Source organism: Chiloscyllium plagiosum, unplaced genomic scaffold (assembly GCF_037043375.1).
Source record: "Chiloscyllium plagiosum isolate Xiang-an unplaced genomic scaffold, Cpla_swu_hap1 HiC_scaffold_10, whole genome shotgun sequence".
Classification (NCBI taxonomy): Eukaryota; Metazoa; Chordata; class Chondrichthyes; order Orectolobiformes; family Hemiscylliidae; genus Chiloscyllium; species Chiloscyllium plagiosum.
In genome coordinates this window covers 111,885,910-111,906,234 of record NW_028270148.1, presented here as the reverse complement: position 1 = coordinate 111,906,234, position 20,325 = coordinate 111,885,910, and the positions used below count along the sequence as shown (strand labels likewise).

The 20,325-nt window shown below is 44.1% G+C and overlaps 1 protein-coding gene across 2 annotated transcripts in view; it reads right to left on the bottom strand.

The window, feature by feature from the left end:
* Positions 1 to 20,325, bottom strand: part of sptlc3 (serine palmitoyltransferase, long chain base subunit 3) — a 128,777-nt gene that overhangs the window by 48,714 nt on the left and 59,738 nt on the right. For both annotated transcript variants that reach the window (XM_087991670.1, XM_087991671.1), the window contains exon 5: positions 2,042 to 2,166. In XM_087991670.1, coding sequence (XP_087847796.1) covers positions 2,042 to 2,166 — 125 coding nt within the window. The remainder of the gene's footprint in view (positions 1 to 2,041; positions 2,167 to 20,325) is intronic.

Below are 20,325 nucleotides of genomic sequence, written 5' to 3'. Positions count from 1 at the left end.
ACATGGCTATGAACTTAAAAATCGATGTCCTGCTTAACAGGGAGCCGGTGTAAGCCAGTGAGCACACTTAATAGGGGAATGGAACGTGGGGTGTAAGTGTTTTAGATGAGATCAAATTTATGGGCAGAATGTGGGAGATCAGCCACTGCAAAAATATTGTCGAGAGGTAACAATAGCACGAATGGCCTTTTTAGATGAGCTGAAACAGAGATGAAGCTGGGAGATTGTATGGATTGGGGTAAACATAGTAGTAATGTCACTGGTCTAATAATCTGGAACTCTGTACCTGGGTTCAAATCCTACCATGTCAGATGGAAAAATCTGAAATTAAAGGCTAGTCTAATGGCGATCACGTAACCAATGTTTGTTGTAAGAAAACATCTGATTCACCAATGTCCTTTAGGGAAGGAAATCTGCCTTCCTCACCCTTTCTGGTTTACATGGGACTCCAGACCAATAGCAATGTGGTTAATTCTTAAAGGCCCTCAAATGACCGAGCAAGCCATTAAGTTCAAGGGCAATTAGGGAAGGATGGCAAATGCTGGCCTTACGAGTGACTACCACTTCCAGTAAAAGAAATTTTAAAAAGTGATCTTAGCGCTGGTGCAAAATTGAAGTTGGTATCTCACCTCAGGGTCAAAGGTAACACCAAGGTTGTGAATGGAATGGCTTAATATCACATTTTGCCAGGGAGGGGTAAATAGTCAGTAATGAGGAAAAGGATTTTGGAGAGGAGACCTGGATAGCGGATAAGCTGTCTGACAATTTAGAGTGTAGGGAAGGCTTAAGAGATGTGATGGAGAGGTAATTCTGGACATTCATTTTATTTATTCATTGCCTTTCACTTTTTTTTTCCTGCGCATATCGTGGTTCACAAGATCAGAAATATTGGCAGGAATAGGTCGTTCAGCCTATCAAGCCTGCTCTACAATTCAACAAGATCACTGCTGATCTGATTGCAGCCTTAACTTTCATGCCTGACATTCTTCAACCCTCAACTCCCTAGAGGATAAATTACCACAGGATCTTTTACCTGAGGGAACTCGGTAAACATTTTCTCCAAAAGCGCAGAACCCTCTAAGCGCTGCAATGAAATCACAATTTTTGTACTCGAGCCCTGAAGAGGAACTTGAACTGGGAATCTTGCACAGGGAGTGTGTGCTGACTGAGCTATGACTGACATTCATTCTTTTCTGCAGCAGAGTTACACGACACTGAATTTTCTCAGCATTACACACCTCCAAATCCAGAGTGCATTAAAGTGGCTGCTGTGGTCACATTCTAGATTAGGAACTACCCCCCTGCTTCCAAATCCTACTACAAATCAAAGAATTTCTTTCTCTCTCTCTTTCTGGCCTTTTAGATGTATCACGTTTGGAGGTAATCACTGTATCTGATTTGAGAGTCAAATTATTAAGCAGACCTGACTCATTAACTGTAAATTAGTGCCATTGAACCTAACTATGCATCTTCAATTATTTTGTAGTGGAGTTAGCATAATTCTCCTTGGGGGGGGAGGGGGGGGCTGGCTGTAAATTAATTGCAATATTCATGATGACAGATTCCATTTCTCTTTTTCTTTACATTGGATCTTGGCCTAAAAACAGGTTAATCGTCTACTGTCTCTAGGGAAGATGCATTTATAACATTGCACGAGCTTAGCCTAAGGGGAACACTGATCATAGCTATTCTTGGGCTTCAACTCTATCCATCTCTCATATCCCTGAATTCCCTGAGACAAATTCATATATTCCAATTTTAAATTTATTCAACAGTGGAGACTCCACAAACCTCTGGGGCAGAGAACTCCAAAGACTCACTGTGAAAAGTAAGAGTGAAGATTTTTTTTTACCTTTTTCTGAGACTGCACTCCTTTGTTTTCGATTGTCTAGCTAGGGGAAATAATCTGTCAGTGTCTACCCCAAAGAGCCCCTTCCGGAACTTCTGTGCTCCATTGAGAATGCCTCTCATTCTTCTAATCTCCAGAACATTTAGAGTGCAGAAGTAGATGTGGACCAGCATATAACAAGCAACAGCTCACCTTCCCAACTAGAGCTGGGATGTTCATTGAATTGGTTGCAAAGCCCATCCCGAACGTCATTGCTGCCTCTACACCCAAAAACTGGGCGACTAAACGCTCAAGCTGAATGTGTTTGTCAAGGTTGCCTGCAAAACAAATCAAAGACATCATTAAAATGTATAGTTTTCAAAGTAGTACCAACTACACAATGTAGTTGCGCAAAGCATGAGCCATTCCTGCAGCAAGCGTTTTATATCCAAGAATTTATCGTCTGCCCAAGCAATGGGCACACCTGTACACCAAATGTGTAGAAATCCATGATCAAAAGATTTAGTGGCATTGCAGTATAACCTTTTGGGTTGGGAGAGAAATAGAAAGGGGAAAAGAGAACATTTTTATCCCTCAATGAACAGCCTGATAACAGACTGCCAGATCATTGTCAAATTGCAGTTTGGGGAAACTGTAATTGACAAATTGACCTCTCCTGTTACAGCTGAGACCATACTTCAAAAAGCACTTCAGCAGCATATAACCCCATGAGACATCCTGATATATCGAGTTTGGAGGTGCTATATAAATGAAAGTTGCTGTTGTTCCATTGCACTGTACATTCACTAACGCAGCAACCATCTCACTTGGCCTAAAACCTAAATTTTTCCAATGCAGCCTCTTTTTAAAGAGGATGTTCTGCAATTTGTACTCAACGCTCCCAGGTCAGTACATTCAACAAAGCTCCAGGTGCCAAGCTGAATCTACACAGGGAGCCCACTGAACTTGAAGAATCCAGATTTCCAGGCAACTCAAAGAGAAACTATCAATTAAAGGCACTGTCATGTCTTGAAAAAAGGTTCTTAAAGCCCCTGGAAAAGACTCCAGTCAAGTGGGTATATTGGAGAGTTTGCAACAATTTTCCTTGAACATAGTTGAGATGAGATCTGATAGAGGTGTTCAAATCACGAGGGGTCTGGACAGAGTAGTCAGGGAGAAATGGTTCTTGTTGGTGGAAGGATTGAGAAGCAGAGGATAAGATAATAGGCAAAAAAAGCAATGGTGAAAACATTTTCACTGAGTGAACAATTAAGAATATGGAATGAACTGCCTGAGAGTATGGAGGAGGCATGTTCAGTTGAGATTATCAAGAGGAAATTGGATCATTAGATTAGATTAGATTAGATTAGATTAGACTTACAGTGTGGAAACAGGCCCTTCGGCCCAACAAGTCCACACCGACCTGCCGAAGCGCAACCCACCCATTCCCCAATATTTACCCCTTTACCTAACACTACGGGCAATTTCGCAAGGCCAATTCACCTGACCTGCACATCTTTGGACTGTGGGAGAAACCGGAGCACCCGGAGGAAACCCTCGCAGACACTGGGAGAACGTGCAAACTCCACACAGTCAGTCGCCTGAGGCGGGAATTGAACCCGGGTCTCTGGCGCTGTGAGGCAGCAGTGCTAACCACTGTGCCACCGTGCCGCCCAAATTACCTGAATACGAAGATAGTTCAGAATTATGGAGAGAAAACTGGCAAATGGAATTAAGTGAGAGGCTTATTCGGAGAGCCAGCACTTACGCAATGGGCCAAATGTTCCCATTCTCTGTTGTAATAATTCATTGACATTGAAATCCATTTGTGGTTGTCACAAATATTGAATGGTGAGGGAACTAAGTTGTTACAAGAAAGAAAGGGGGAAGTAAAATGCAAACAAGGAACTGCAGGGAGAAGACAAAGGAACCTAACACCTAATCATATTTGATGACAGCTGTAGATAGGAGGCGGCCATTCAACCCTTTATTCTGGATCAGTGGTGCTGGAAGAGCACAGCAATTTAGGCAGCACCCGAGGACAGGCAAAATCGACGTTTCGGGCAAAGGCCCTTCATCAGGAATAAAGGCAGAGAGCCTGAAGCGTGGAGAGATAAGCTAGAGGAGGGTGGGGGTGGGGAGAGAGTAGCATAGAGTACAATAGGTCAGTGGGGAAGGACATGAAGGTGATAGGTCAGGGAGGAGAGGGTGGAGTGGATAGGTGGAAAAGGAGCTGGGCAGGTCGGACAAGTCCGGACAGGTCAGGGGATCGAGTTGCTGGAGGTTAGAAACTAGGATGAGGTGGGGGAAGGGGAAAATGAGGAAACTGTTGAAATCCACATTGATGCCCTGGGGTTGAAGTGTTCCGAGGCGGAAGATGAGGCGTTCTTCCTCCAGGCGTCTGGTGGTGAGGGAGCGGCGGTGGAGGAGGCCCAGCACCTCCATATCCTCGGCAGAGTGGGAGGGGGAGTTGAAATGTTGAGCCACTGGGCGATTTGGTTGATTGGTGCGGGTGTCTCGGAGATGTTCCCTAAAGCGCTCTGCTAGGAGGCGCCCAGTCTCCCCAATGTAGAGGAGACCGCATCGGGAGCAACGGATACAATAGATAATATTAGTGGATGTGCAGGTAAAACTTTGATGGATGTGGAAAGCTCCTTTGGGGCCTTGGATGGAGGTGAGGGAGGAGGTGTGGGCGCAGGTTTTACAGTTCCTGCGGTGGCAGGGGAAAGTGCCAGGATGGGAGGGTGGGTCGTAGGGGGGCGTGGACCTGACCAGGTAGTCACGGAGGGAACGGTCTTTGCGGAAGGCGGAGAGGGGTGGGGAGGGAAATATATCCCTGGTGATGGGGTCTGTTTGGAGGTGGCGGAAATGTCGGCGGATGATTTGGTTTATGCGAAGGTTGGTAGGGTGGAAGGTGAGCACCAGGGGCGTTCTGTCCTTGTTGCGGTTGGAGGGGTTGGGTCTGAGGGCGGAGGTGCGGGATGTGGATGAGACGCGTTGGAGGGCATCTTTAACCACGTGGGAAGGGAAATTGCGGTCTCTAAAGAAGGAGGCCATCTGGTGTGTTCTATGGTGGAACCGCTCCTCCTGGGAGCAGATACGGCGGAGGAATTGGGAATACGGGATGGCATTTTTGCAAGAGGTAGGGTGGGAAGAGGTGTAATCCAGGTAGCTGTGGGAGTCAGTGGGTTTGTAGAAGATGTCAGTGTCAAGTCGGTCGTCACTGATGGAGATGGAGGGGTCCAGGAAGGGGAGGGAGGTGTCAGAGATGGTCCAGGTAAATTTAAGGTCAGGGTGGAATGTGTTGGTGAAGTTGATGAATTGCTCAACCTCCTCGCGGGAGCACGAGGTGGCGCCAATGCAGTCATCAATGTAGCGGAGGAAGAGGTGGGGAGTGGTGCCAGGGTAATTATGGAAAATCAACTGCTCTACGTAGCCAACAAAGAGACAGGCATAGCTGGGGCCCATACGTGTGCCCATGGCTACCCCTTTGGTCTGGAGGAAGTGGGAGGATTCAAAGGAGAAATTGTTAAGGGTGAGGACCAGTTCGGCCAAACGAATGAGAGTGTCGGTGGAGGGGTACTGTTGGGAACGTCTGGAGAGGAAAAAACGGAGGGCTTGGAGGCCCTGGTCATGGCGGATGGAGGTGTAGAGGGATTGGACATCCATGGTGAAGATGAGGCGTTGGGGGCCGGGGAAACGGATGTCTTGGAGGAGGTGGAGGGCGTGGGTGGTGTCTCGAACGTATGTGGGGAGTTCCTGGACTAGGGGGGATAGGACAGTGTCGAGGTAGGTAGAGATGAGTTCAGTGGGGCAGGAGCATGCTGAGACAATGGGTCGGCCAGAGTGGTCAGGCTTGTGGATCTTGGGAAGGAGGTAGAACCGGGCAGTGCGGGGTTCCCGGACTATGAGGTTGGAAGCTGTGGGTGGGAGATCTCCTGAGGTGATGAGGTTCTGTATGGTCTGGGAGATGATGGTTTGGTGATGGGGGGTGGGGTCATGGTCAAGGGGGCGGTAGGAAGAGGTGTCCTCGAGTTGGCATTGGGCTTCAGCGATGTAGAGGTCAGTGCGCCAGACTACCACTGCGCCCCCTTTGTCCGCTGGCTTGATGGTGAGGTCAGGATTGGAGCAGAGGGATTGGAGGGCTGTCAGGATTGGAGCAGAGTGACTACCTGGTCAGGTCCACGCCCCCCTACGACCCACCCTCCCATCCTGGCACTTTCCCCTGCCACCGCAGGAACTGTAAAACCTGCGCCCACACCTCCTCCCTCACCTCCATCCAAGGCCCCAAAGGAGCTTTCCACATCCATCAAAGTTTTACCTGCACATCCACTAATATCATCTATTGTATCCGTTGCTCCCGATGCGGTCTCCTCTACATTGGGGAGACTGGGCGCCTCCTAGCAGAGCGCTTTAGGGAACATCTCCGAGACACCCGCACCAATCAACCAAATCGCCCAGTGGCTCAACATTTCAACTCCCCCTCCCACTCTGCCGAGGATATGGAGGTGCTGGGCCTCCTCCACCGCCGCTCCCTCACCACCAGACGCCTGGAGGAAGAACGCCTCATCTTCCGCCTCGGAACACTTCAACCCCAGGGCATCAATGTGGATTTCAACAGTTTCCTCATTTCCCCTTCCCCCACCTCATCCTAGCTTCTAACCTCCAGCAACTCGATCCCCTGACCTGTCCGGACTTGTCCGACCTGCCCAGCTCCTTTTCCACCTATCCACTCCACCCTCTCCTCCCTGACCTATCACCTTCTTCTCCTTCCCCACTGACCTATTGTACTCTATGCCACTCTCTCCCCACCCCCACCCTCCTCTAGCTTATCTCTCCACGCTTCAGGCTCTCTGCCTTTATTCCTGATGAAGGGCTTTTGCCCGAAACGTCGATTTTGCCTGTCCTCGGATGCTGCCTGAATTGCTGTGCTCTTCCAGCACCACTGATCCAGAATCTGGTTTCCAGCATCTGCACTCATTGTTTTTACCTCATTCAACCCTTTAGGCCTGTTTCACCATTTAACTTGATCATGCCTGATCTATACTTTGACTCTGTAAAAACAATGACTGCAGATGCTGGAAACAAGATTCTGGATTAGTGGTGCTGGAAAGCACAGCAGTTCAGGCTGCTCCTTGGATGCTGCCTGAACTGCTGTGCTCTTCCAGCACCACTAATCCAGAATATACTTTGACTCCACCTACCTTCCTTTGTTCTGTATCCCTTAATCCAGCTAAACAAAAGCCCATCTGAATTTTGAAATGTCCAATTAATCCTGACCATGTTATAAATGCTGGCCCCTTTAAGAATAAACCAGACCATGCTCCAGAGAAAATAGAGAACAGCAGATGCTGACTGGAGCACATATTTACAGTAGGTCAGGAGGAACAGAGAGCAGACTGGAATTTGTATTGAACTATAAATGCAAATAAACAGCTTCAGATGGCAGATTGACTCCTGTTTCAATAAGTGTATGACTAGCTATAAAATAATCCATACCCCTACCTTCACAGAGTGCACTCCAGAATTCCATTTCCATTTCTGTTAAGAGCCTCCTAATTTCACCCTTGGCTGTAACTGAAGGTTACCCTCTGATGTTCTCTGTTGGCTCCCTGACATCGGAGGAAATAGTTTCTTTCTACTGACACAATAAAATCCTTTAAAAATGTCCAGTAGATCAATTCATTTTTTTTAAAACATTGAAGGAAAGATAAACCCTCTCTCCACAACCTCTCCTAAGCATTTAACCCTATTAGCCCTGGAGTCATTCGAGTGAATCTGTACTGGATCCACTTCAAAGTCATTCTGATAATGATTGCCATAGCTCTCTGAAACATGTCCAGAAGTCAATGAGTCTGCAAAGAGGTGAACCCCCCTTTCAGGCTGGGGCTGAACACTCCTGCAAGTAGACAAAGCAAGCCAGTATTGCAGGAAAACACAAAAGGACATGAGAAACAAGAGTCGGAGTGAGTAGGCACCTCAAGCCTACTTCATCAGTCAAAAAAATCATAGCTCAACTTATTTCAGCTCAACTCCACCTTCCTGCCTCTTCCTCAAACCCTCTGTCCTCTAATCAATCAAAAGTTGGACTCACTCCACCCTGAATATATTCAATGACTTAACCTCCACTGCTCTCTGGGATGGAGAATGCCACACTATTGAGAAGAGTAATTCCTCATCTTCCTCCTATTCTGAAACTATGCTCCCTTGTTCTAGATTCCTCCATTAGGGGAAACATCCTCTCAGCATTTACCTTGTCAAATCCATGCTTCAATAAGATCACCTCTAATTCTTCTAAAAGCCAATCAGTACAGGGACAACCCGCTCAAACCTTTCTCACAAGACCAACCCCTTTATCACAGGAATCAGCCGAGTGAACTTCCCTGAATTGCCTCCAATATAAACATGCGCTGTCTTAAGTGAAGGAGCCAAAACTGCACAATGAAATCTAGGTGAGGCAGGCTACACCTCCAGGATTGTGAAACAGCCCTGCATCTAACTCTTTGTTGTCGGAACAGGGAGTTGCCAGATAAGCTTGTCGGGGCCTGCAGGGAATTCTGGCAGTACAGGGGTCAACGTCACCAATTAGGACATTATCTTTGACATTCCTTTATTCAATGCAGTCTTAGCAATACCATTAGAAGCACTGATAGGGTAGTTTCCAATACTGCAGGTTAAGCAAGACCTCCTTGCGCCACATATCCCCTTTCCTACAGACACCTATTTCCACATCTAGAACATTTCCGGTCTCCGCCTTATCTCATCTGCTTTTGCAACACTCATATTGCTACCTTTGTTGCTTCCCAGCTCCGCTATTCAATGCTCTACATCATACAATAAGTACATTCAAAACCTGTTCCCTATCCGATCTTGTCCTCGCTGACCTTTGGCTCCTACACCTGAGCTTTGAGGTTAAAGTTCTTGTCTTCATGTCTCATTCCTTTCAAGGCCTTGTCCTGCTTTGTATTTGAGATCTCCTCAACTCTACAAACCCCAGATCGCTCCACTGTGTAAAGCTTCTTGTGAATCTCTCCCTTGCTAGTCATTTAGCTTTTGAGCTCAAGAATGTCCTCCCCTAACTCTCCCCATCATCAATGCCAGGAACAGAAACCATGGATTCCAGTGCTGCTCCTGGCCCAGGACCGCATCCTCTGACCGGAGTACAGGGGCTCCTGAGAATCCCAGGCCCTGCCCTCAGCACCACGTTTCACTCCCTAACACACTCAGTCATACAGATGCACAACATGGATACAGACCCTTCACAGTCCAACTCACCCATGCTGATCAGATATCTTAAAAAAACCTGTCTCATTTGACAGCATTTGGCCCATATCCCTCTAATCTCTTCCAATGCCTATACCAACCCAGATGTGTTTTAAATGTTATAATTGTACCAGCCTCAACCACTTCCTCTGGCACTTCTATAACCATGTTTCTGGTTATTCTTCTTACCTCCTATGATTTAGAATCTACTTTTATTATTACATTTCTTGGAAGTTCCTTGAGATAAGTTGCTACATACTGGGGGCTATATAAAAGCAAAAATTTGCAGTTAATAACAACTGGCTATTGGAGTACAGACCTGAACCTTTGGTCGTGAGATAATTTTAATCTGACACAGGAACAGGGCTGACTGATTGAACCATTTGAAGAACAGTACCAGAATCAGATTAGTGCCATAGCAACAATTTGATCCGACTGGTAAATGCCAGGAAAAGAGAGAGAGAGAGAGAGAGAGAGAGAGAGAGAGAGAGAGAAAAGAGAGAGAGAGAGAGAGAGAGAGAGAGAGAGAGAGAGAGAGAGAGAGAGAGAGAGAGAGAGAGAGAGAGAGAAAGAGAGAGAGAGAAAGAGAGAGAGTGAGTGTTTTAGTAAAATTGCGAGTGGGAGACCGGCAGAGCTCGGAGATGACACCTAGGAGGGGAGACACTGGAATAGTTAAGACAGACCAAGAGATACTGAAGGGGGTACAGAAATAGATATAGAGAGACATAGGGAAGGGGACAAAGAGAGAGAGCACAGAGATTGTGAGATAGAAGCAAGTTTCAGTGAGTGCTATTATACTTTGCGATTCATACTACCATGAATTTAGGCAGTCAGACAAGCTACATGAAATCATCATTCTGCTTTGTTCTCATTCAGCTGTCCAGATTGAGAACAGCAATGTTACTCATAAGAGTTTCAAAGCCAATTTCAAAAAAAATTCAAAAAGCAGTTTACACCTTTTACATCCTCAGTCCTTTTCAGTAAATACAATCACTAAGGAAATAAAATAGAAGATACCAGTGTAAAGAACCATAGAATTTTAGACTACACAAAGCAACCACTTGGTCCATCGTGTCTATACTGGTTCCTGAAAGAACTACAGTTTTATAGCTCTGGCTGTTGGTACATTCTGTGCACAAATGGTAAATTACACCTTTAACACAAATTCTTTAAAAATTTCTGTTCACAGCATGTCGGCAAACAGGTTGTATCGCCCTAGTTTATACAATTAGGTGAATTGGCTCACACATGGGCAGCTAACAATCACTCACATAGCCTGGAAAGTTTGGAGTTACATATAGGCCAGACAGGGCAAGAATAGATTTCTTTCCCTAAAGGACATATGGAATTGAATTAAATTTATTGTCATGTGTACCAAGGCACAGTGAAAAGCTTGGTCTTGCGAGCAATACAGGCAGATCACAGAGTTAAATAGCATAGATAAATAAATAATTGGTTAACAGCAGCACAAACAAAAAGACAGGTACAGGCGAATGCTAAGAGTTTGAGAGCCCATTCAGTATTCTAATAAGAGTAGGGTAAAAACTGTTTCGAAATAGGCTGGTCCGCATTTTCAGGCTTCTCCCTGATGGTAGAGGTTGTAGAAAAGCATTGCCAGGGTGGGATGGATTAATAAACCAGATGAAATCTTAATTACAGTTACATCAGTTTTTTAAAATTTGGAGATAGGCACATTCCTCCAAAGCTAGACCCTGGTGTATTCCAGACAATAGTTGCTTTCATTGAAGGCCATGTCTTTAGAGATAGAGACCTTGTAAACTTTGGAATTTCTACTCTAAACCTCTTTTACGAGGCTCCTCAAGGTCATCATCTTTAATCAAGCATTCAGTCATCTGTCTTAATATCTTCTTACACGGCTCAGTGTCACATGTTGGATGATAACTCTCCTGCAAAGTGTCTGGGGAGAATTTATACCAATGTGTGGTGTAAATGAAACTTGTTGTTTGTATCATGATTTACTAATTGGTCAAGTTCTTGAAGCAATAATAAAAACAAAAGAGACAACTTATTTTTCTATATTATTTTTCACAACCTCAGAAGCTTCCAAAGCAATTCATAATCAATTAAATACGCTTGAAGTACAGTCACTGTTCGATTACAAAATGGTTTAATTGTATTGTAGCTTGGTTACATTGCACCTGCTGTTTTATTCTCCTTATCTCACAAAAGATGTCATTGCCCAGAAAGGTGCAAAGGTGCATCAGACTTGTTACCAGGATAGAGGGAATGCCCTCTGAGGAAGATTGGGAAAATTGGGTTTATAATCTCTACAGCTTCAAAGAATGAGTTGGTCTCATTGAAATTGTAAAGGATAGACAATAGTTACAAATAAAATGTTTCCCCTGACTGGGGAATCTCAAACCTGGGGACACATTTCAAACATAAAGGGGGAATTGCACTTAGTTTCCAGATGAGGAGCGTTTTCTACTGAGAGTTGCAAACCTTTAGAATTCTCTACCACAGTGGGCTGTGGAAACTCAGTCTTCTGAGTATGTTTAAGATACACACTGATAAGACTGCTGACTACTAATTGCATACAGGGTTATGGTGGTGGAGTGGATAAACATGTTCAAACAGCCATGATCATGTTGAATGGAAGGGCAAGCTCAATGGGCTAAATGACATACTGCTGTTTCTAGGTTCTTATGTTTACATGCGAGCTGATCTGCAATAATTCTCTCAGATCATGAGGCATTCAAAGTGGTTGATAAGATGCTATTATTCAATCCATTTAGCACCTTGTTTAGTTGGAGGTGGGTGGTGGTTTCAATTAATCAGGAAATTCAATTCATGACAAAATCCCAAATGCAATTCACTTCAGTAGATTAGTGTTCTTTCATTCTTGTTACATATGCAAGGAGTTCAAATCAGGTTTACTAACAGAAAAAGAGCCAGTGCAACAGATACAGAAATTAGACAGGCAGAGACAGAGCTGGTCGACCAGTCCTGGATATGGAATTTCAGCATCACAGCTCAAAATAAACCATTCTGTTCCACAAATCTGCACACTCATCCCATTAAATCTACTTCCACCCTTCTGCTGGCTTCCCATACCCGTCAAAGTTCTTCCTTGTTTAACTCCTTGCTGTTAAATGGAATTGTTTTAAATGGAATTGAGGAACTTAGTGTTACAAACAAGAGGAGGGGATCCGGGACTAAGGATGACTGCTCTCAGAAAGAGCCACTACAGGCACAATGGGCTGAAAGGCTTCCTTCTACACTGTAAACATTAAGATTTGATAACTTGTACATTTCATCTTCAGGAAATCTCTTCAGTAACTTAAAGTAGGCAGTGATTATGGTTGAGGTTTCAGGTTTCCAGGGCAACATGGCATTACTTTCGAAGCACAGTTACTGTTATAATCACAAAATTATATAAGTGCTACAACACAGCACGTGGCTATTCAATTATGCCTGCACCCGCTTCCCAAATGAGCATCATGACTAAGTGCCATTTCCCCTTACCCATTATTCCTACATAAAACTCATCTGACACTGTCTTGAATGCCTCAACTGAACTTCCTCCATTACAGTTACAGTCAGTGCACTCCAGACATGAACTACTCCTGTGCAAAAACATTTTTCCTTCAGCTTGCATTTGGTTCTTCTGAAAATCACAGGATCTGCGCTCTCTGGCTCTTAATCCTTTTACGACCAGGAAGAATTTCTCCCTATCTACTCTATCCAGCCTCCTTAGGATTTTCAATTCTTTTATCAGATCTCCTCTTAGCCACCTTCTCTTCAAGAAGAACAGTTCCAACTTCAATCTTTCCTATAACTGATCTGAAACTTCCCATCCGTGGATCCATTCATTTAAATGACTTCTACACTCTCTCCAGTTTGTTCACATCCTTCCTATAATGTGGTGCCTACATGGTACACAGTGCTCCAGCTGAGGTCTAATAAAACCATAAGACATAAGAACAGAAATTAGGCTATTCAGCCCATCAAACCTGCTCTGCCATTTAATCATGGCTGTTAAGTTTCTCAACCCCATTCTCCCACTTTCTTCCCATAACCCCTGATTCTCAAGAACCTATCTATCTCAGTTTTAAATATACTCAATGGCCTGGCCTCCACAACCTTCTGTGGCAATGAATTCAATAGATTCACCACTCGCTGGCTGAAGAAATTTCTCATTATCTCAGTTCCACTAAGGTCTTCCCCCTACTCGAAGGCTATGCCCTCGGGTCCTAGTCTCTCCTAGGAATGGAAACATCTTCCCAACATCTACTCTGAAACATACAGAATACTGTATGGTCTGGACAATTAAATCCCCCTCTCATTCTTCTAAACTCTACTGCATATAAACCCAGAGTCCTCAAACATTCCTCATACGTGAAGCTTTTCATTCCTGGGACCATTCTCGTGAACGTCCTCTGAACATGATCCAGGGCTAGTACATCTTTCCTGAGATATGGGGCCCAAAACTGCATGACATACTCCAAATGTGGTCTGACTAGAGCTTTATAGTGCCTCGCTGCTTCTATGTTCAAGTCCTCTCAAAATAAATGCCATCACTGCATTTGCCTTCCTAACTACTGACTCAACCTGCAAGTTTACCTTGAGAGAATCGTGGATTACAACTCCCAAGTTTCTTTGCATTTCAGACTTCTGAATATTCTCACCATTTTGAAATAGCCCATGCCTCTATTCTTTCAACCAAAGTGCACAACCTCACACTTTCTCACATTGTACTCCATCTGCCACTTGCTTTCCCACTCTCCTAAACTCTCCAAATCCTTCTACAGCCTCCCCACCACCTCAATACTATCTGTCCTTCTACCTATCTTTGTATCGTCTGCAAACTTAGCCAGAATGCTCTCAGTTCGTTCATCTAGATCATTAAGGTATAAAGTGAAAAGTTGTGGTTCCAATACCGAGCCTTGCAGAACACCACTTTGGACTAGCCTACCCCAGGGAAAAGACCCTATCTATTTATCCTATCCATGCCCCTCATGATTGTATAGGTTTCTATAAGGTCAACCCTCAGCATTTGACACACCAGGTAAAACAGCCCCAGCCTATTCAGCTGGTCCCTAAAGCTCAAATCCTCCAACCCTGGCAACATTCTTGTAAATCTTTTTGAACCCTTTCAAGTTTCACAATATCCTTCCAATAAGAGGGAGGCCAGAATTGTACGTAATATTCCAAAAGTGGCCTAACCAATGTACAGCCACAACATGACCTCCCAACTCCTATACTCAAAGATCTGACCAATAAAGGAAACCATACCAAACGCCTTCTTCACTATCCTATCTACTTGCGACTCCACTTTCACGGAACTATGAACTTGCACTCCAAGGTTTCTTTGTTCAGCAACACTCCTCAGGACCTTACCATTAAGTGTACAAGTCTTGCTCTGATTTGCCTTTCCAAAAATGCAGCACTTCGCATTTATCTAAATTAATAAAGGGGGCGGCACGGTGGCTCAGTGATTAGCACTGCTGCCTCACAGTGCCAGGGTCCCAGGTTCGATTCTAGCCTCGGGTGACTGTCTGTGTTGAGTTTGCACATTCTCCCAGTGTCTGCACATTCTCCTCCGGGTGTTCCAGGTTCCTCCCACGGTCCAAAGATGTGCAGGCCAGGTGAGTTGGCCAAGCTAAATTGCCATAGCGTTAGGTGCATCAGTCAGAGGGAAATGGGTCTGGGTGGGTTATTCTTCGGAGAGTCGGTGTGGAGTTGTTGGGCCGAAGGGCCTGTTTCCACACTGTAGGGAATCTAATCTAAACTAAACTATATCTGCCACTACTTGGCCCATCTGATCAAGATCCCGTTGTACTCTGAGGTAACCTCCTTCGCTGTACACTACACCTCCAATTTTGGTGTCATCTCCAAACTTACTAACTGTACCTCATGTTCACATCCAAATCATTTATATAAATGATGAAAAGCAGCTGACCCAGCACCAATCCTTGTGGTACACCACTGGCCACAGGCCTTCTGTCTGAACGACAACCCTCCACCACCATCCTCTGTCTTCTATCTTTGAGCCAATGGTGTATCCAAATAGCTAGTCATACCTATATTCAATGAGACTTCTCAACAAATTCTAGCAGACCTGTCAGCATGACCTCCCCTTGATGAAACCAGGCTGACTTTGCCTTATTTTACCATAGACTTCCAAGTATTTAGAAATCTCATCCGTCACAGTGGATTCCAGAATCTTACCCACGAATGAGGTTAGGTGAATCGGTCTATAATTTTCCATCTTTTGCCTTATGCCCATTTAAACAGGAGTGTTACTTCAGCGAATTTCCAGGCCTCTGGAACACTCCCTGATTCGACCGATTCCTGAAAGATGATCACTAATGTCTTTGATATCTTTTCACCTATCTCCCTTAGAACTCGGGGGTGTAGTCCCTCTGGTCCAGGTGATTTATCCACCTTTAGGCCATTCAGTTTTTCTAGCACCTTCTCCTTGATGATGGCCATCCGTACTCAGCTCTGCCCCCTCACTCTCGGGTTTTTGGGATATTACTCCTGTCTTCCACCGTGAAGACTGACACAAAGTAATTATTCAGTTCCTCAGCCATTTCTTTGTTCCACACTACTATCTCTCCACCATCTTTTTCCAGCGGCCCAATGTCCACTTTTGACCTTTATATATCGAAATAAAGTCACAGTCTTCCATTATATTACTGACAAGCCTAATCATATTTAATCTTCTCCCTCCTTATTTCTTTTTTTGTTGCCCACTGTTGGCCTTTTTAAGCTTCCCAATCCTCTGGTTTCCTAATGGCCTTATACACATTATATGCTTTCTCTTTTGTTTTTATGCTATCCCTGACATCCCTCGTCAGCCATAGTGGCTTCATGCTCCCTGTACCATGGTTTTTTTTTCTCCTTGGGATGAATTCCTGCCAATGACAGGAGTTCCTGGGAATAATTCAGGAGACACTAGACTCCTCTCCTAATCAATTCTACCCAACTCCTCCCTCATGCCTCTGTAACTGCCTTTATTCAGTTGTTATACCGTTACCTCTGATGCTATCTTCTCCCTCTCAAATTGCAGAGTAAATTCAAATAATTTACCTCGTAAGGGTTCCTTCACCTTAAGCTCCCTTATCATCTCTGCCTCATTGCACAACACTAAATCCAGATGGACTTCACCCAAAGCTGCTCCAAAAAGCCATCTCGGAGACCTTCCACAAATCCCTTTCCTTACAATCCCGTATCAATCTGATTTTCCCAGTCCATCTGCATATTGCAATCCCCATGATCATTGTAACTTTGTCTTTCCTCCACATCGTTTATATCTCCAGGTATATCTTGCGTCCCAGCTCCCAACTACTATTTGAAGGACTGCACCTAACTCCAACTATGATTTTTTAAAATCTTTACAGTTCCTCAATTCTACCCACACAGATTCTACACCATCTGACCCTATTTAATTTCTTACTATTGATTTTTCATTTCTTTCTAACAAGGTAACCATATCCCTCTGCCCGCCTACCTAGCTTTTCAATAGAGTGTATATCCTTGAACATTCAGCTCCAAATCCTGATCCTTTGCAGCCACATCTCCATGAGGCCTATCATGCCATGCCTGCCGATTTTGATCTGCACCACAAGCTCATTTACCTTATTCCTTATACTGCGTGCATCCTCTCATTGTCATTTGTTCCTTATTTGTGTCTTACACAAGTTCAGCATTGACTGCTTGCTCTTTTATTTCATGATCCTACTAATAAAGCCCAGGTTAATCTCCATTTGATCTGCCATTCTAAATGTGTGCGCATGTGCGTCTAGGCCCTGTGTTCCCAGACTTCTTTTAGAATTGTACCCCTCATTTTATGTCGTCTGTTCATGTTCTTCCTTCCAAAATGTTCACCTTACACCTCTACACTGAACTTCATTTGCCACTTATCAGCCAACTGCACCAACTTGTTTATGCCCTTTTTGAAAATCCACAATGTCCCCCTCAGAGTTTACAATGCTTTGAGACTTTGAATCTATAAGCTTTGAAATTGTCCCATGCACACCGAGGTCTAGATCATTAATATCTAACCGAAAAAGCAAAGGGTCCCAATATGAATTCCTGAGGATTTCCATTACAAACCCTCCTCCAGCCTAAAACATACCCATTGACCATTCTCTCGGTTTCCTCTCGCACATCCATTTTTTTTTTTTAAAAAAGTCCACATCGGAAGAAATGTGACAGCTTACTTGTGCACAGTAAGTCCCACAAACAGAAATGTCAAAATCTTTTTTTTTGTGATAGAGAGATTAAAAACTGGTTAGGACAACAATTAAAATACTCCTGCTCCTGGCCATATAAGCTTTTACGTTCATTTTAGAGGGTAGACAGGGGTCCTCAGTTTAATCTCATATCTGAAAGATAGTATTTTCAGCAGCTGAGAACTCCCACACAACAGTGCCAGCCAAACATTTTAAGGCTAGAGTCTCTGGTGTGGGACTTGAACATGAAATCTTCTGACTCAGAGGTGATGGTGCCTCCCATTGAGCCATGAATGGCAACCTATGAATTTTTAGGGATCTGAAAGTTTGAACTGATCGAGACAAAATGAAATAACTCTGGTTTCATTTTGGATCAGTCATAACTTTGGGTTCAGGGTGCACTTGCATCAAAATGACAATACAACCAGCAGTGTAAAAGCTTTCTATAAAGTCTATCCAATTCCTGGAAAAACAACAAATTTTTGGAATGCAGCCGAACTGAGCAAAATGGAAGGAAATACCCCTGGACAAGGTTCAATTAACAGCAACAACAATGACCAAAATCCATTAACATTCTTTGAAATTCATTAACCTGACTATCTTTAACAATGGATTATGCAATGAAAATACAATATTTAAATCAGACAAAGAAGGCTTTTCAAATTTCCCCTCAAAGGATATTGCAATGATTAGACAAAGCCACATTAAGCTCATTCAAACATTTTCAAACAAAATGAAAAATGCTGCAATTAACAATTTGGGTTGAGAGAAAATTGTGCCTTCAAACCTTTCCATGATGTTTTGCTGTGTAACTATCAAACGTAAAAATGGAAGCCGAGCAACATAAGGAGATATTAGGACAGGTGACAAGAAATTAAGCCAAAGTGTTAGGTTGCAAGGAGAGTCTTCAAGAAAGAAGGAAAAGACTAGAGAGGCAGAGGAAGGTTTCATAAGAGAACTGCACAGCTCTAGGCCTCAGGTTCTGCTGTCAATGGAAGGATGATGAAATTCAGGGGTCAGAAAGGCTGGAATTTGTAGATCATAGAGATCTTAGCAGGCTGGAGAGGGGTAGACAAAGAAAGAGGAAGGGATCTGAAAGGTAGAATAAGAATATTAAATTCAATGCACTGGCTGACTTGAAGCCACTGAACATCAGTGGGCAGAGGAACAGATGAGTAAATGGAACTTTTTTTGTTTTAAAATGGATCAAGATATGAAAAACATTAGGCTGAAAACTGAGTGTATGTAAATGCCAGTGATATATAGCAAGCTCCCACTTCTATCTATTAAGACAGGGGATGATGCGACATACAATGAAAGCAGTTAAGTTCAATAATTTGTGAAAATGGAAGTTGAGAAACCAACATGGCAGCTGATGGAAAAGGTGAACATTTGAAGTGGGAGCTGGAGTAGGCCATTTGGCCCCTCACATCTGGCTCACATTCGATAAGATCATGCCCATATCGACGTTTCGGGCATGAGCCCTTCTTCAGGAATGATTCCTGAAGAAGGGCTCATGCCCAAAACGTTGATTCTCCTGCTCCTTGGATGCTATCTGACCTGCTGCGCTTTTCCAGCAACACATCTTCAGCTCTGATCTCCAGCATCTGCAGTCCTCACTTTCTCCACTGTTCTACCTCAGTCAAGGAAAAATAGCCTCTCAATATCCCACTCTGTTGAGTCCTTTAACAATTTATACATTTCAATCAGATCATCTCTCACCTTTCTACAGTCGTGAGAACATTTTACTTAATATCTTCTCAGAGGACAGCCCTCGTATATCAGAAGTCAAACTAGTGAATTTGAGATGATAAACTTATGGACATAGATCTTTGTGGAATTTGGAAGAGACTGGGGGGACAACTGATTGTATTTTTATCGACTGTTACAATCATGAAGGGTCAGGCAGCATCCAAGGCCTAAGTCCTTCATCAGGAATATTGGTTGGGGGGGGTGGGGGGGGGGGGGGGGGGGGGGGTGGGTGAAGGGATTCAGAGATAAATGGGTGGGGGGGGGTGGAGGACGATACATAACTACTATAAATAATTTGCTGACTACAACAGTATTGCTCATTTGAACACAGGCTTGTGACGTACAATTGCACTAGATGTGTTTTTACAATGTTTAGATCGTCTGGGATCAGCAGTGACATATGACCTCCATTATCCAAGTCCAGTAGCCCAGTTATACTAAGTGTGAAGATCAAGTCCACCTGACTATCACTCCACTGGACATATGTATATTCCACAAATCATCAATCTTGTATGTTTTGGACAAAGATCCCACCTCATTAATGTCTGAATGAGACAATAACAATCATTGTCTGGCACATTAGGGTACATGCACAGTGGACAGCTAATATTTACTCTCAAGAGAGATTGCCAAGTAAATAACTGGGTCAATAACCACCAGGATAAAATTTCCCGACACTTTCATTCCTTTGGATTCAGTGGAGCAGAGGATGTAGAAGGAGGAGACCACTCTGCCCTTTGAACCTGCTCCACTAACTAATAAGATCATGACTAATTTGGCGGTGGTCTCAACCCTACTTTCTTGTTAACCAGCTGCCACTCCTCCACCCACACCATTGTCAAAGGAGTCAAGGGCAATCAAAAATTTTCTCAAGGGGAACACATACTCACCTTTCAGACCCTTAAGATCTTGTATGTTTTAACTAAATCATCCCATATTCTTCTAAATTTCAATGGGTACAGGCCCAGGCTGTCCAACCACTTTTCACAAGATAACTTCCGCATTCCAGGAAGAGAGTCAGAGGGTCAGTTTTGAGGTCCCCCCACCATCCCCATTCCTGCTGCTTCCAAGTTCCATTCACAATAGGTTCAGGTACTCAATGCTTGCAAGTTTCACTTAAATGGGAGGGCAGGCCTGGAATGTGTTGGTTGGGTATGACAAAGTTACTACACAAGGGTGGGCAGAAGAAACCTGTTGCTACTGGATTTAAAAACTTGCAGCCACACATGATTTTGACAGCCTGTTGATACGCTGTCCCTCCTCCAGCATTTGGCAGCAAGA